Source organism: Salmo salar, chromosome 16 (assembly GCF_965601325.2).
Source record: "Salmo salar chromosome 16, fSalSal1, whole genome shotgun sequence".
NCBI classification, from domain to species: domain Eukaryota; kingdom Metazoa; phylum Chordata; class Actinopteri; order Salmoniformes; family Salmonidae; genus Salmo; species Salmo salar.
The window spans coordinates 92,702,501-92,719,356 of NC_138306.1; the positions used below are offsets into that span (position 1 = coordinate 92,702,501).

At 46.2% G+C, this 16,856-nt stretch overlaps 1 protein-coding gene across 1 annotated transcript in view; it reads right to left on the reverse strand.

Moving 5' to 3' along the window:
- LOC106574944 (protein diaphanous homolog 3) overlaps positions 1-16,856 on the reverse strand; it is a 676,792-nt gene that overhangs the window by 599,479 nt on the left and 60,457 nt on the right. The window contains exons 3-4 of the mRNA XM_082963180.1: positions 13,958-14,128; positions 131-235 (exon numbers count right to left, since the gene is read on the reverse strand). Coding sequence (XP_082819306.1) covers positions 131-235; positions 13,958-14,128 — 276 coding nt within the window. The remainder of the gene's footprint in view (positions 1-130; positions 236-13,957; positions 14,129-16,856) is intronic.

Here is a 16,856-nt window from a genome sequence, read left to right on the forward strand (position 1 = left end):
CCAGCCCCACGCCACTGTCCCCCCAGCCCCACGCCACTGTCCCCCCAGCCCCACGCCACTGTCCCCCCAGCCCCACGCCACTACAAGCCTCAGTTTCCCACCACATTATGAACAGTAATTCTCCACCTACTGTTTTGGAGGCTGTAACGATGTACTGGATAACCATCTCTCTCTTGGTGGTCAGATCTTTCTCTCTCAGAGGAGCCTTCTTGTCCTCATTCAGGTTCATATCCTCCTGGGAGAGAGAGAGAAACAGAGAAAGAAACAGAGAGAGAGAGGTGTAGAGAGAGAGAGAGGTGTAGAGAGAGAGAGAGGTGTAGAGAGAGAGAGAGGTGTAGAGAGAGAGAGGTGTAGAGAGAGGGAGAGATAAATATACATTAGGCAGGTTTAATAGTTGAAGCCCACTCTGAGCAGTGGTCTCCCAGTAACAGAGCTGAACTGGTGAAACATTAAAGGCCATGTTGTAGCCCTGAGTCGCATCCACCCTGTACATCTGGTGTAGACATCTCCATCTTAGAGCCCTGAGTAGGATCCACCCTGTACATCTGGTGTAAACATCTCCATGTTAGAGCCCTGAGTAGGATCCACCCTGTACATCTGGTGTAAACATCTCCATGTTAGAGCCCTGAGTAGGATCCACCCTGTACATCTGGTGTAAACATCTCCATGTTAGAGCCCTGAGTAGGATCCACCCTGTACATCTGGTGTAAACATCTCCATGTTAGAGCCCTGAGTAGGATCCACCCTGTACATCTGGTGTAAACATCTCCATGTTAGAGCCCTGAGTAGGATCCACCCTGTACATCTGGTGTAAACATCTCCATGTTAGAGCCCTGAGTAGGATCCACCCTGTACATCTGGTGTAAACATCTCCATGTTAGAGCCCTGAGTAGGATCCACCCTGTACATCTGGTGTAAACATCTCCATGTTGATCTCTTTAGCTAGAAAAACCTCTCAGTTATTACTGGGAAATCCACAGGCTTTAAAAAAGGTTCAACAAAATTGTCTTGACATTTCATTCATCTTCCCACTTTAAAAAGCATATTGGATTAAAACCTAACACCTGAGTGTAGTTAATGAACTAGCTGTAAGCACGAATTAAAAGGTCATATCATTAATTGCCTTTATCTTTTCAAAAAGAGCGTCGCGGAGGTATAACCGTAGAATTCCATATGAAATCCTTATTTAACAGGATCTCTGTGGGTGTCCGTCTGACAGACAGACCACTTGTTGTTCCATTTGTCCCATCCTTCAGGAAGTCAAAAGAAAGTCATTCCGTATAAAATGGAAACGTGATTGGACTTTATGGAAACAGCCAGCGTGAAAAGAGAAGAGAGATCCATACTGCATCCCAAAATGGCAGCGTGTTCCCTATATAGCGCCCCATCGGGCTCTGGTCTGAAGTAGTGCACTACATAGGGAATAGGGTCTAAAGTAGTGCACTATATAGGGAATAGGGTGCCATAGTGCTCTGGTCTAAAGTAGTGCTCTCTGATCTCTGTAATGTCTCTAGATGTCTTTAGAACGCCGTTTCATGCTTCTACTGTGAATTTGAAGCGAACAAGAGGGCCTGGAGTCAGATGAGTGAGGAAATTCCATGAGCTCAGAGGCGCGCCCTCACGTGAGTGTGAGCTGTGTTCATTTTCTTTTCTGAAGACATTGGAATTGTCCGGTTGGAATAGTACTTAACATTTATGTTAAAAACATCCTAAAGATTGATGCTATACATCGTTTGACATATTTCTACGAACGTAAATAGAGGTTTTTTTTGTCTTTTAGTCGTGACATTTTTGCGCACTTCCTGCATTTGGAGTAGTGGACTGAGCGCGCAAACAAAAAGGAGGTATTTGGACATAAATGATGGACTTTATCGAACAAAACAAACATTTATTGTGGACCTGGGATTCCTGGGAGTGCATTCTGATGAAGATCAAAGGTAAGTGAATATATACTGCTCAAAAAAATAAAGGGAACACTTAAACAACACAATGTAACTCCAAGTCAATCACACTTCTGTGAAATCAAACTGTCCACTTAGGAAGCAACACTGATTGACAATAAATTTCACATGCTGTTGTGCAAATGGAATAGACAACAGGTGGAAATTATAGGCAATTAGCAAGACACCCCCAATAAAGGAGTGGTTCTGCAGGTGGTAACCACAGACCACTTCTCAGTTCCTATGCTTCCTGGCTGATGTTTTGGTCACTTTTGAATGCTGGCGGTGCTTTCACTCTAGTGGTAGCATGAGACGGAGTCTACAACCCACACAAGCGGCTCAGGTAGTGCAGCTCATCCAGGATGGTACATCAATGTGAGCTGTGGCAAGAAGGCTTGCTGTGTCTGTCAGCGTAGTGTCCAGAGCATGGAGGCGCTACCAGGAGACAGGCCAGTACATCAGGAGACGTGGAGGAGGCCGTAGGAGGGCAACAACCCAGCAGCAGGACCGCTACCTCCGCCTTTGTGCAAGGAGGAGCAGGAGGAGCACTGCCAGAGCCCTGCAATATGACCTCCAGCAGGCCACAAATGTGCATGTGTCTGCTCAAACGGTCAGAAACAGACTCCATGAGGGTGGTATGAGGGCCCGACGTCCACAGGTGGGGGTTGTGCTTACAGCCCAACACCGTGCAGGACGTTTGGCATTTGCCAGAGAACACCAAGATTGGCAAATTCGCCACTGGCGCCCTGTGCTCTTCACAGATGAAAGCAGGTTCACACTGAGCACATGTGACAGACGTGACAGTCTGGAGACGCCGTGGAGAACGTTCTGCTGCCTGCAACATCCTCCAGCATGACCGGTTTGGCGGTGGGTCAGTCATGGTGTGAGGTTGCATTTCTTTGGGGGGCCGCACAGCCCTCCATGTGCTCGCCAGAGGTAGCCTGACTGCCATTAGGTACCGAGATGAGATCCTCAGACCCCTTGTGAGACCATATGCTGGTGCGGTTGGCCCTGGGTTCCTCCTAATGCAAGACAATGCTAGACCTCATGTGGCTGGAATGTGTCAGCAGTTCCTGCAAGAGGAAGGCATTGATGCTATGGACTGGCCCGCCCGTTCCCCAGACCTGAATCCAATTGAGCACATCTGGGACATCATGTCTCGCTCCATCCACCAACGCCACGTTGCACCACAGACTGTCCAGGAGTTGGCGGATGCTTTAGTCCAGGTCTGGGAGGAGATCCCTCAGGAGACCATCCACCACCTCATCAGGAGCATGCCCAGGCATTGTAGGGAGGTCATACAGGCACGTGGAGGCCACACACACTACTGAGCCTCATTTTGACTTATTTTAAGGACATTACATCAAAGTTGGATCAGCCTGTAGTGTGGTTTTCCACTTTAATTTTGAGTGTGACTCCAAATCCAGACCTCCATGGGTTGATAAATTGGATTTCCATTGATTATTTTTGTGTGATTTTGTTGTCAGCACATTCAACTATGTAAAGAAAAAAAGTATTTAATAAGATTATTTCATTCATTCAGATCTAGGATGTGTTATTTTAGTGTTCCCTTTATTTTTTTGAGCAGTGTATATTAATATTATTTCGGAGTTTTATTGACTCCACAAAATGGCGGGTTTGGTTTCGTGTCTGAGCGCTGTACTCAGATTACTGCAGTGTGCTTTCGCTGTAAAGCTTTTTGGGTTGCATTAACCTCTCTGGGGTATGTGGGACGTGACCGTCCCACCTGCGGGACACACTATTCAACAGCCAGTGAAATAGCAGGGCGCCAAATTCAAAACAACAAAAATCTCATAATTCAAATTTCTCTAACATACAACTATTATATCCCATTTTAAAGACACACTTCTCCTTAATCCAACCACATTGTCCGATTTCAAAAAGGCTGTACGGCAAAAGCATTGCATTAGATTACGTTAGGACATCACCTTGACAAGAAAAACCACACTGCCATTTTCCAAGCAAGGAGAGGCGTCACAAAAACCAGAAATACAGCTAAAATTAATCACTAACCTTTGATGATCTTCATCAGATGGCACTCATAGGACTTCATGTTACACAATACATGTATGTTTTGCTTGATAAAGTTCATATTTATATCCCCAAAAAACATTTTACATTGGCGTGTAATGTTCAGAAATGTTTTGCCTCCCAAAACTTCCGGTGAATGAGCACATCAATTTATAGAAATACTCATCATAAACGTTAATAAAATATTAAACTGTAATTCAAAGATTTATAGATACACCTCTCCTTAAATATTGGTTGTTATTTCTATTCATTTTAAGTTTTTTTTAATTGAAATTCAGTTAAGTGTCATTTTTGAGATACACAGATGTATTTAGTAGTAATTATTTAGTTTAAAAGTGCTGCACCTAGAATGTCTCTTCTATGTGGAAACTAGGTGAATTGCAACAGCACTAGCTTGTGTTCAAAACAAATCCCCCCCCCCCCACCAGCATCCCATTTCCCCGTAACATGGAAACTCGCCCCCCTCCCCCACCAGCATCCCATTTCCCCGTAACATGGAGACTCGCCCCCTCCCCCACCAGCATCCCATTTCCCCGTAACATGGAGACTCGCCCCCTCCCCCACCTGCATCCCATTTCCCCGTAACATGGAGACTCGCCCCCTCCCCCACCAGCATCCCATTTCCCCGTAACATGGAGACTCGCCCCCCTCCCCCACCAGCATCCCATTTCCCCGTAACATGGAGACTCGCCCCCTCCCCCACCAGCATCCCATTGCCCCATAACATGGAGACTCACCCCCCTCCCCCACCAGCATCCCATTTCCCCGTAACATGGAGACTCGCCCCCTCCCCCACCAGCATCCCATTTCCTCATAACATGGAGACTCGCCCCCTCCCCCACCAGCATCCCATTTCCCCGTAACATGGAGACTCGCCCCCCCCCCACCAGCATCCCATTTCCCCATAACATGGAGACTCGCCCCCCCCCACACCTGCATCCCATTTCCCCGTAACATGGAGACTCGCCCCCCCCCACACCTGCATCCCATTTCCCTGTAACATGGAGACTCGCCCCCCCCCCACACCTGCATCCTATTTCCTCATAACATGGAGACTCGCCCCCCCCCCACACCTGCATCCCATTTCCTCATAACATGGAGACTCGCCCCCCCCCCACACCTGCATCCCATTTCCTCATAACATGGAGACTCGCCCCCCCCCCACACCTGCATCCCATTTCCTCATAACATGGAGACTCGCCCCCCCCCCCACACCTGCATCCCATTTCCTCATAACATGGAGACTCGCCCCCCCCCCACACACCTGCATCCCATTTCCTCATAACATGGAGACTCGCCCCCCCCCCCCACCAGCATCCCATTTCCCCGTAACATGGAGACTCGCCCCCTCCCCCACCAGCATCCCATTTCCCCGTAACATGGAGACTCGCCCCCCCCCACACATGCATCCCATTTCCCCGTAACATGGAGACTCGCCCCCCCCCACACCTGTATCCCATTTCCCCGTAACATGGAGACTCGCCCCCTCCCCCACCAGCATCCCATTTCCCCGTAACATGGAGACTCGCCCCCCCCCACACCTGTATCCCATTTCCTCGTAACATGGAGACTCGCCCCCCCCCACACCTGCATCCCATTTCCCTGTAACATGGAGACTCGCCCCCCCCCCACACCTGCATCCCATTTCCTCATAACATGGAGACTCGCCCCCTCCCCACACCTGCATCCTATTTCCTCATAACATGGAGACTCGCCCCCCCCCCACACCTGTATCCCATTTCCTCGTAACATGGAGACTCGCCCCCCCCCCACACCTGTATCCCATTTCCTCGTAACATGGAGACTCGCCCCCTCCCCACACCTGCATCCTATTTCCTCATAACATGGAGACTCGCCCCCCCCCCCCCGCCACATCCCATTTCCCCGTAATATGGTGGAGACTCACGCTTGAGGCTTTCACTGTTGGTCCACCAACTTCAAACAGCAGTAAAAACAATATTTTTCCTGATTTAGATGGTACAATGATTCCCTGCACCTTTCAGTGCTCGTTTTCTCACAAACTGAAACTGAGCAAACAGTCTAATGACCTAGCGATTTCTACATTGGCCACTTGACCGAATTTCCACTGGAGATAACACGGCCACAGTCAAAACAGCTTTCCCTTTTTGACAACAGCTGCCGGTCCAGAGGGAGAAATTAATAGGCAAATTTCACAGCCAAGCACAACACTAGCGAGATACTGTGAAACTATCATGCAGATATATTATGGACAATTCCCAAAATTACAAACATTTATATTTTAATTGTATATTATTTAGTTTCAGTTTCACGGACAGAATTAAGCCTGTGTGTGGGAGGCTAGAAACCATTTACGGATTGTACAGTTTCAGAAATCAGCATTTTTTTAAATGCAGACCATGAAAAAATATCGTAGTTTTAAAACCATTTTTCTTGCATTTCATAGTGAAAGTCAGTGCGTTATTGCTTCAGATTGATCAGGGGAGTGCAACTTAGGGCTGTCCCCAACAACAACAACAATCTTGATCGACCTAGAGTCATCTGATCTTTAGACCAATCGATTGGTCGAAATGTTTAAACGTGTATTTTTCCATATATAGACGTACCCTGTGTGTCAACTGTATATTGATACTGAGCATGTCTGATGCTTTAAGCACTTACACAAAATGGACACAAATGACTCAAGAGGGAGCCAGAGATCAATATAGCCTAACCAGAAGGAAAAACATGTTCCTGACCCTCCTCCTCCGCTGCTGCTGCTGCTGCTGCAGGCCTTCACAGATTCTGCCATTAGGCTCCTGAAGTTGCCGGTAACAGGCTACACCAGCGGTCGGCAACCTTTCCCATTTGGAGTGTTATCCAAGTTATCCGACCATTTCTACTGATCTGCGTTGCCAGTTATGATCTTAATACAAACATTTTCATGGAACCATTTTATTTCATTTATAATAAAAAGTCTTCATGTCTCAAAATCAATGTCATGTGGTCGATCAAAATTATATCCAAATAACAAATCTAGAAGGAACTTCTACTGCCAAAATACGTAGAAATAGCCGACGTAAAGCCTACAGATTAAAAACATTGCAGCCTGCAGGTAGAAAATATCCTGATAAAAAGAAATATCCTATAAATCACATTGGCTACTCAATGCCTGTCTGCAAGGAACTTGAAACATGATCAACTATTATATTGTGTCTGGTCTGAAGCTCCTTGAAACATTATCAACTATTATCTTGTGTCTGGTCTGAAGCTCCTTGAAACATGATCAACTATTATATTGTGTCTGGTCTGAAGCTCCTTGAAACATTATCAACTATTATCTTGTGTCTGGTCTGAAGCTCCTTGAAACATTATCAACTATTATATTGTGTCTGGTCTGAAGCTCCTTGAAACATTATCAACTATTATCTTGTGTCTGGTCTGAAGCTCCTTGAAACATTATCAACTATTATCTTGTGTCTGGTCTGAAGCTCCTTGAAACATTATCAACTATTATCTTGTGTCTGGTCTGAAGCTCCTTGAAACATTATCAACTATTATATTGTGTCTGGTCTGAAGCTCCTTGAAACATTATCAACTATTATATTGTGTCTGGTCTGAAGCTCCTTGAAACATTATCAACTATTATATTGTGTCTGGTCTGAAGCTCCTTGAAACATTATCAACTATTATATTGTGTCTGGTCTGAAGCTCCTTGAAACATTATCAACTATTATCTTGTGTCTGGTCTGAAGCTCCTTGAAACATTATCAACTATTATCTTGTGTCTGGTCTGAAGCTCCTTGAAACATTATCAACTATTATATTGTGTCTGGTCTGAAGCTCCTTGAAACATTATCAACTATTATCTTGTGTCTGGTCTGAAGCTCCTTGAAACATGATCAACTATTATATTGTGTCTGGTCTGAAGCTCCTTGAAACATTATCAACTATTATCTTGTGTCTGGTCTGAAGCTCCTTGAAACATTATCAACTATTATATTGTGTCTGGTCTGAAGCTCATACTAGCTAACTTGCTACATTGTATAGAATATTGTGGGCCCTCAAGAGTTTCTCCCTCAAGTGAGCTCCATACAGACAGACATAGCTGTAGACCATTTGGGTAACGGATAACAAGTAATCAGGTAGAATTATTTGATGGTTTCCACCGGATCAGAGCATTATGTTTTCCCCCTTTCACTCTGAGTGGTTATGGAAAGAGAGTGAGCTGGAAAGGTATTTTAAGTGGGCTATGTTGAGGATATATTGTAATTCTCAATATATTTAAAACAGACTTTGTTTACTTGCTGTTTTGAGATGAAGAAAAAAACTACTTTGAGAAGCTCCACAGTGATGGTGAGTTAAGACAATCAGAAATACTAATCAGATCCCCAAATGGACACATTTATAGACCTACTTCTATGTGTAATCAGGGCCAGGTAGTCTATAGACCTACTTCTATGTGTAATCAGGGCCAGGTAGTCTATAGACCTACTTCTATGTGTAATCAGGGCCAGGTAGTCTATAGACCTACTGCTATGTGTAATCAGGGCCAGGTAGTCTATAGACCTACTTCTATGTGTAATCAGGGCCAGGTTGTCTATAGACCTACTTCTATGTGTAATCAGGTCCAGGTAGTCTATAGACCTACTTCTATGTGTAATCAGGTCCAGGTAGTCTATAGACCTACTTCTATGAGTAATCAGGGCCAGGTAGTCTATAGACCTACTTCTATGTGTAATCAGGCCAGGTAGTCTATAGACCTACTTCTATGAGTAATCAGGGCCAGGTAGTCTATAGACCTACTTCTATGTGTAATCAGGGCCAGGTAGTCTATAGACCTACTTCTATGAGTAATCAGGGCCAGGTAGTCTATAGACCTACTTCTATGAGTGCAGATCCTTCCTCAACATTGACAGGAGCTCCAAACAGAAGTCAGTGAATAAAGTGACAACTGGTAAATGGAATGAAGTGTAACCTAGGTTATGCGCTCTGCAAATAAAGTGTCCACTCCTACAATGACAACAGTAAGACTGTAATAATAAGACAGGCCTCTACAATGGATGAGTCCACTGAGACAGGCCTCCACAATGGTTCAGTCCACTGAGACAGGCCTCCACAATGGATGAGTCCACTGAGACAGGCCTCCACAATGGATGAGTCCACTGAGACAGGCCTCCACAATGGTTCAGTCCACTGAGACAGGCCTCCACAATGGATGAGTCCACTAAGACAGGCCTCCACAATGGATGAGTCCACTGAGACAGGCCTCCACAATGGATGAGTCCACTGAGACAGGCCTCCACAATGGATGAGTCCACTGAGACAGGCCTCCACAATGGATGAGTCCACTGAGACAGGCCTCCACAATGGATGAGTCCAGTCAGGCAGGCGTGAATCAGACAGGTGAACAATTATCTCTCTGCGTTTACAAAATGCAGCAAGATATTTTTCTGTGTTTCATCTTTAATTTTCTGCGTGAAAAATGAAAAATGTTGCGGTAACACATACAGGAAGACAGAGAGATGATGTAGATGCAGTAGTAGTGGGTAAACTTCCACAACGACCAGGAGCGCTGAAGCACGAGGCTAAACCTCCTGCTGTTTTGGTAAGGTAGCTTCCACGTTACAGCAGAGACTCTGTGTGAGAGATACATTACAGCAGAGACTCTGTGTGAGAGATACATTACAGCAGAGACTCTGTGTGAGAGATACATTACAGCAGAGACTCTGTGTGAGAGATACATTACAGCAGAGACTCTGTGTGAGAGATACATTACAGCAGAGACTCTGTGTGAGAGATACATTACAGCAGAGACTCTGTGTGAGAGATACATTACAGCAGAGACTCTGTGTGAGAGATACATTACAGCAGAGACTCTGTGTGAGAGATACATTACAGCAGAGACTCTGTGTGAGAGATACATTACAGCAGAGACTCTGTGTGAGAGATACATTACAGCAGATACTCTGTGTGAGAGATACATTACAGCAGAGACTCTGTGTGAGAGATACATTACAGCAGAGACTCTGTGTGAGAGATACATTACAGCAGAGACTCTGTGTGAGAGATACATTACAGCAGAGACTCTGTGTGAGAGATACATTACAGCAGAGACTCTGTGTGAGAGATACATTACAGCAGAGACTCTGTGTGAGAGATACATTACAGCAGAGACTCTGTGTGAGAGATACATTACAGCAGAGACTCTGTGTGAGAGATACATTACAGCAGAGACTCTGTGTGAGAGATACATTACAGCAGAGACTCTGTGTGAGAGATACATTACAGCAGAGACTCTGTGTGAGAGATACATTACAGCAGAGACTCTGTGTGAGAGATACATTACAGCAGATACTCTGTGTGAGAGATACATTACAGCAGAGACTCTGTGTGAGAGATACATTACAGCAGAGACTCTGTGTGAGAGATACATTACAGCAGAGACTCTGTGAGAGAACAAAGTCTTGCATCGTGCTCATCTCAATGGACGCGGTCGGGCGGTTTCACTTTTGTTACCGCCTTTCAAAGTGTGTTGCATTCTGGGTATCCAAAACGTCCTGACTTGCGCCTAAATGTCGACTGCATGAAACTTTAACAGAAATCATGTGATCAAAGGTTATGAAGTTGACTACAATCGACTGCAAGGTTTCTTCATCTTGCAGCCATCGCCTGCATTGTGGGAAGCTCTATTGTCCACCAATCAACAGGCTGTTTTTGTTTGAGGCTCTATTGTCCACCAATCATCAGGCTGTTTTTGTTTGAGGCTCTATTGTCCACCAATCATCAGGCTGTTTTTGTTTGAGGCTCTATTGTCCACCAATCATCAGGCTGTTTTTGTTTGAGGCTCTATTGTCCACCAATCATCAGGCTGTTTTTGTTTGAGGCATTACGGTCAACCAATCAACAGGCTGTTTTTGTTTGAGGCATTACGGTCAACCAATCAACAGGCTGTTTTTGTTTGACCCAGGAGAACGTGACCAAAGACACGACAAACAGGAACCAATTTGCTGTGATGTGTAACAGCAGACGTTTCCACATAAATATGATATTTCAGGCGCTCTAATTAATTGTAAAACGTATAAATAATGATTTCAATATGCGAGTGTGTGATATAAACACGTTTATATCCGACATTATTAAGAAAAGATTTGATAAACAACGGCAACACTGCCATGTTGATCTGAGCCTTGCAGTTGGAAATCTACCGTGGCAGATTCACCTCCCCTGGACTTCACTCCTCTGCAATCCGACACTTTATCCTTACTAGTCAATATCTGAGGTGCTGCTCGCTGAGTCTCCCTTTTTAAATTATAAAAATCAACCTCGATGTGACCTGGCAGATTCAGAAACTTAAACCTAATTAGGAAAATAAAATGCATGAACACCTCATCGACAACTAGAACGGAACAGAATTCATGGTTTTAATTTTTGTTTCGTTTTGGAGTCAAAGATGGTTTCAGTTGTTTGTTAATTTATTTATATTTTTTCATTATCTTTTGTTTTTCTTTACTATAATAACCTTGCTACACACACACACACACACAGTGTCACACACACACACACACACAGTGTCACACACACACACACACAGTGTCACACACACACACAGTCCAGCTCTCTTTCAACAGCGTGTCATCAGAATTGTTACGGCGCTTCCTCCTGTGTAATGTCTGGTCTCCATGGGCAACGGTCCCATCATTCTCTAATAGAAAGCACTAGGCTGGGATTGGATAGATTAAGAAGAGAGGAAGGACAAACTTTGTTTTAGAAGAGAGGAGGATGAGGAGGAGAGGTAGAGGTGAGAAAGAGACGAAGGATTAAACTATATCCATGTCAGCTAGCGAGGTTAGGAGACACGGAGCTCTGAAGACGAAACGTAGACGTGTGTGTGTGTGTGTGTGTGTGTGTGTGTGTGTGTCTAAAGATGAAAGTTAGCCTACACGACGGTGTCGCTGTGGGACGAGGTCAGCTTATCATGGCCTCTAGAGAAAGCAACTGACGAGTCAATGGAAAGTGGGCTGTTCTGTAACTGGCCTTGAAAGCCTTTCCTTATGGAATCAATAGGTCCATCTCTTCACTGGCAAAACGGCATCCAGCCTTCATTTAGCCAACACTGTCTGAGGGATTCAAGTGTTACACTCTGCTTCCACTGAAACCTGTGGTCTTTTTAAACCAGATCACAGTCATGTGGAGGAACGGGCAGGACATTAATTATCGGCGTTGTCCCCGTCACCTCTCCGTGGCAGAGCTGTGTGAGTCACTACCGGCAGGGATGTCCTTGTCCCATCGTGTTCTCGCGACTCCTGTGGCGGGCCGGGCGCCTTGGTGCGGCTGGCTTCCGGGTTAAGTGGACATTGTTGTGGACATTGTGTCAAGAAGCAGTGCAGCTTGGTTGGGTTGTGTTTCTGGGTTGAGCCACCAAGGGTGCTTCCCAAATGGCACCCTATTCCCTACATGCACACTACTTCTCAAAAGTCTAAAGTAGTGCGCTATATTAAAGTTGCTATTTAGGACTCAACCCATTTGAGCAACTCAATCTTCAAAAGGCAGCAGCAGACAGAGCCACCACACAAACCAGGTCATCCTGGGTGACATTATCTTTCAGGATTTGACTCCAATGGCACCCTATTCCCTACGTAGTGCCCTACTTGTGACCAGAGCCCTATGGGTCATAGAACACTAAAACCTTACAGGAAATAGGATTCCATTTGGAACGCAACGCCAACAGTTCCGTTGCCGAGGGAGACGAGCGTTTTAAATCCCCCCCCCCAACCGGAACACTAGGTGAGAGGTCAAGAGGTCAGGGAGTGAAAAAAAAAACAGACATCTTTATGAAACTTTATAATTGGATGTTCTTTTGAAGACAACAAAATGGATGAAGAGGGGTTCTGTCCATTGGATGGTCTGATGGGATATTCTCTACTTTTCAAAGTGAAAGATGGAAAGAAAATGTCGAAGGCACCGTAACCGAGTCTGTAGAATGAACACCTTTGTCGTTTCCCTGACTAACTAATGTAACTGTCTGCATGACCATGAAGCTGCAAAGACCCCAGTTTGGGGGTTTTTGAAAACTTTATCACGGGAGGTTTATTGGAGTACAGCAACAAAATGGAGGACCAAACCAAGAGATGTTGTCACTATAATTGGATGTTCTTTTGAATGAAATGTCTCTTCTTTTGAAGAGAGGAAAGGTATAAAAACCACCATACAAGTCACCTTGTACAGAAAATGGAACTGTGTCTGTCTGCAGAACCAGGAAGCTTCAGAGACGTAGCGGAGCATACAAGCGTTTAATAACAAGCTGATGTAAAACGTGCTGCCATGTTGAAATACCACAATCCTAAATGTCCTCTCATCCCGTAGTGAAAACTGTGACCTGTGGAATTACAACCAAAGAGAAAAAATGGATCCCATTTAAAAGAAACTGACAGACTGTGTTCCACTATTGACTCCAGCCTGTATCCCCCATAACACCTCCCTGAGGACGGTCAGAACAGAGGATGTACCGGTATGTATTTTCAATGTGAAACTGTCAGTATGTCTGACTCTGAGAAAATGCCCTGCAGCATGATAACATACCATACCATCATATTCTCAACTACACACAGAGAGAGACAGAGAGAGAGAGAGAGAGAGAGAGACAGAGAGAGAGACAGAGAGAGAGACAGAGAGAGAGACAGAGAGAGAGACAGAGAGAGAGACAGAGAGAGAGACAGAGAGAGAGAGACAGAGAGAGAGACAGAGAGAGAGACAGAGAGAGAGAGAGAGAGAGAGAGAGAGAGAGAGAGAGAGAGAGAGAGAGAGAGACAGAGACAGAGAGAGAGACAGAGAGAGAGACAGAGAGAGAGACAGAGAGAGAGACAGAGAGAGAGACAGAGACAGAGACAGAGCGAGAGAGAGAGAGAGACAGAGAGAGAGACAGAGACAGAGACAGAGAGAGAGACAGAGACAGAGAGACAGACAGACAGACAGACAGACAGACACCTTATCCATCCATCACCTACCATCATCTTCTCGAAGAGGCCCAGTATCTCCTTTTCTGAGGTGATCTTGGAGGACAGGTCCTCAAAGTCAGCGGAGGAGGACCGTTCAGACGAGGAGGAGTGTTTGACGTGGGGGAGGTGAGGACGCTCTTTCTTACTGCCCGGGATACGGATACTGGCAAACCTGTCCAGCTGGGGAGCACACCGACAGGGAGAAGACAGGCAAGTCAATAAAGACCAACATGTTGTCAATAAAACAAGGTCACGGACCTACTGACAGACGAAGCTGTTGTTAGACACATCAAGGCTGAAGGTTAATAACAGGTGTTAGTGAAGCTGTTGTTAGACACATCAAGGCTGATGGTTAATAACAGGTGTTAGTGAAGCTGTTGTTAGACACATCAAGGCTGATGGTTAATAACAGGTGTTAGTGAAGCTGTTGTTAGACACATCAAGGCTGATGGTTAATAACAGGTGTTAGTGAAGCTGTTGTTAGACACATCAAGGCTGAAGGTTAATAACAGGTGTTAGTGAAGCTGTTGTTAGACACATCAAGGCTGAAGGTTAATAACAGGTGTTAGTGAAGCTGTTGTTAGACACATCAAGGCTGAAGGTTAATAACAGGTGTTAGTGAAGCTGTTGTTAGACACATCAAGGCTGATGGTTAATAACAGGTGTTAGTGAAGCTGTTGTTAGACACATCAAGGCTGAAGGTTAATAACAGGTGTTAGTGAAGCTGTTGTTAGACACATCAAGGCTGAAGGTTAATAACAGGTGTTAGTGAAGCTGTTGTTAGACACATCAAGGCTGAAGGTTAATAACAGGTGTTAGTGAAGCTGTTGTTAGACACATCAAGGCTGAAGGTTAATAACAGGTGTTAGTGAAGCTGTTGTTAGACACATCAAGGCTGATGGTTAATAACAGGTGTTAGTGAAGCTGTTGTTAGACACATCAAGGCTGAAGGTTAATAACAGGTGTTGGTGAAGCTGTTGTTAGACACATCAAGGCTGATGGTTAATAACAGGTGTTAGTGAAGTTGTTGTTAGACACATCAAGGCTGAAGGTTAATAACAGGTGTTAGTGAAGCTGTTGTTAGACACATCAAGGCTGATGGTTAATAACAGGTGTTAGTGAAGCTGTTGTTAGACACATCAAGGCTGAAGGTTAATAACAGGTGTTAGTGAAGCTGTGACAAACTGACATACATCAACATGGAACAACACAGGGGAAGCGTCGCCTGAAGAAAAATTAATAGAGAGCCTGAAATGGATTTAGATACAAATATAAAATTAAGAAAAGAGCCTGAAATGGATTAGATGGAATAAAAACATATAAAATAAGGAAAAAAAATGAAAGTGGCAGTACAGTAACTCCGCATTAAACCAGGACAGCACAATGTCAGAGCTGTTTTCATACTGGTCCTGGAGTCCCTGACCTTACTGTGGTCCTGGAGTCCCTGACCTTACTGTGGTCCTGGGGTCCCTGACCTTACTGTGGTCCTGGAGTCCCTGACCTTACTGTGGTCCTGGAGTCCCTGACCTTACTGTGGTCCTGGGGTCCCTGACCTTACTGTGGTCCTGGAGTCCCTGACCTTACTGTGGTCCTGGGGTCCCTGACCTTACTGTGGTCCTGGAGTCCCTGACCTTACTGTGGTCCTGGAGTCCCTGACCTTACTGTGGTCCTGGAGTCCCTGACCTTACTGTGGTCCTGGAGTCCCTGACCTTACTGTGGTCCTGGGGTCCCTGACCTTACTGTGGTCCTGGGGTCCCTGACCTTACTGTGGTCCTGGGGTCCCTGACCTTACTGTGGTCCTGGAGTCCCTGACCTTACTGTGGTCCTGGAGTCCCTGACCTTACTGTGGTCCTGGAGTCCCTGACCTTACTGTGGTCCTGGAGTCCCTGACCTTACTGTGGTCCTGGAGTCCCTGACCTTACTGTGGTCCTGGGGTCCCTGACCTTACTGTGGTCCTGGAGTCCCTGACCTTACTGTGGTCCTGGGGTCCCTGACCTTACTGTGGTCCAGGGGTCCCTGACCTTACTGTGGTCCTGGAGTCCCTGACCTTACTGTGGTCCTGGAGTCCCTGACCTTACTGTGGTCCAGGGGTCCCTGACCTTACTGTGGTCCTGGGGTCCCTGACCTTACTGTGGTCCTGGGGTCCCTGACCTTACTGTGGTCCTTGAGTCCCTGACCTTACTGTGGTCCTGGAGTCCCTGACCTTACTGTGGTCCTGGAGTCCCTGACCTTACTGTGGTCCTGGAGTCCCTGACCTTACTGTGGTCCTGGAGTCCCTGACCTTACTGTGGTCCTGGGGTCCCTGACCTTACTGTGGTCCTGGGGTCCCTGACCTTACTGTGGTCCTGGGGTCCCTGACCTTACTGTGGTCCCTGGGAGTCCCTGACCTTACTGTGGTCCTGGAGTCCCTGACCTTACTGTGGTCCTGGAGTCCCTGACCTTACTGTGGTCCTGGAGTCCCTGACCTTACTGTGGTCCTGGAGTCCCTGACCTTACTGTGGTCCTGGAGTCCCTGACCTTACTGTGGTCCTGGAGTCCCTGACCTTACTGTGGTCCTGGGGTCCCTGACCTTACTGTGGTCCTGGGGTCCCTGACCTTACTGTGGTCCTGGAGTCCCTGACCTTACTGTGGTCCTGGAGTCCCTGACCTTACTGTGGTCCTGGAGTCCCTGACCTTACTGTGGTCCTGGAGTCCCTGACCTTACTGTGGTCCTGGGGTCCCTGACCTTACTGTGGTCCTGGGGTCCCTGACCTTACTGTGGTCCTGGGGTCCCTGACCTTACTGTGGTCCAGGGGTCCCTGACCTTACTGTGGTCCAGGGGTCCCTGACCTTACTGTGGTCCTGGAGTCCCTGACCTTACTGTGGTCCAGGGGTCCCTGACCTTACTGTGGTCCAGGGGTCCCTGACC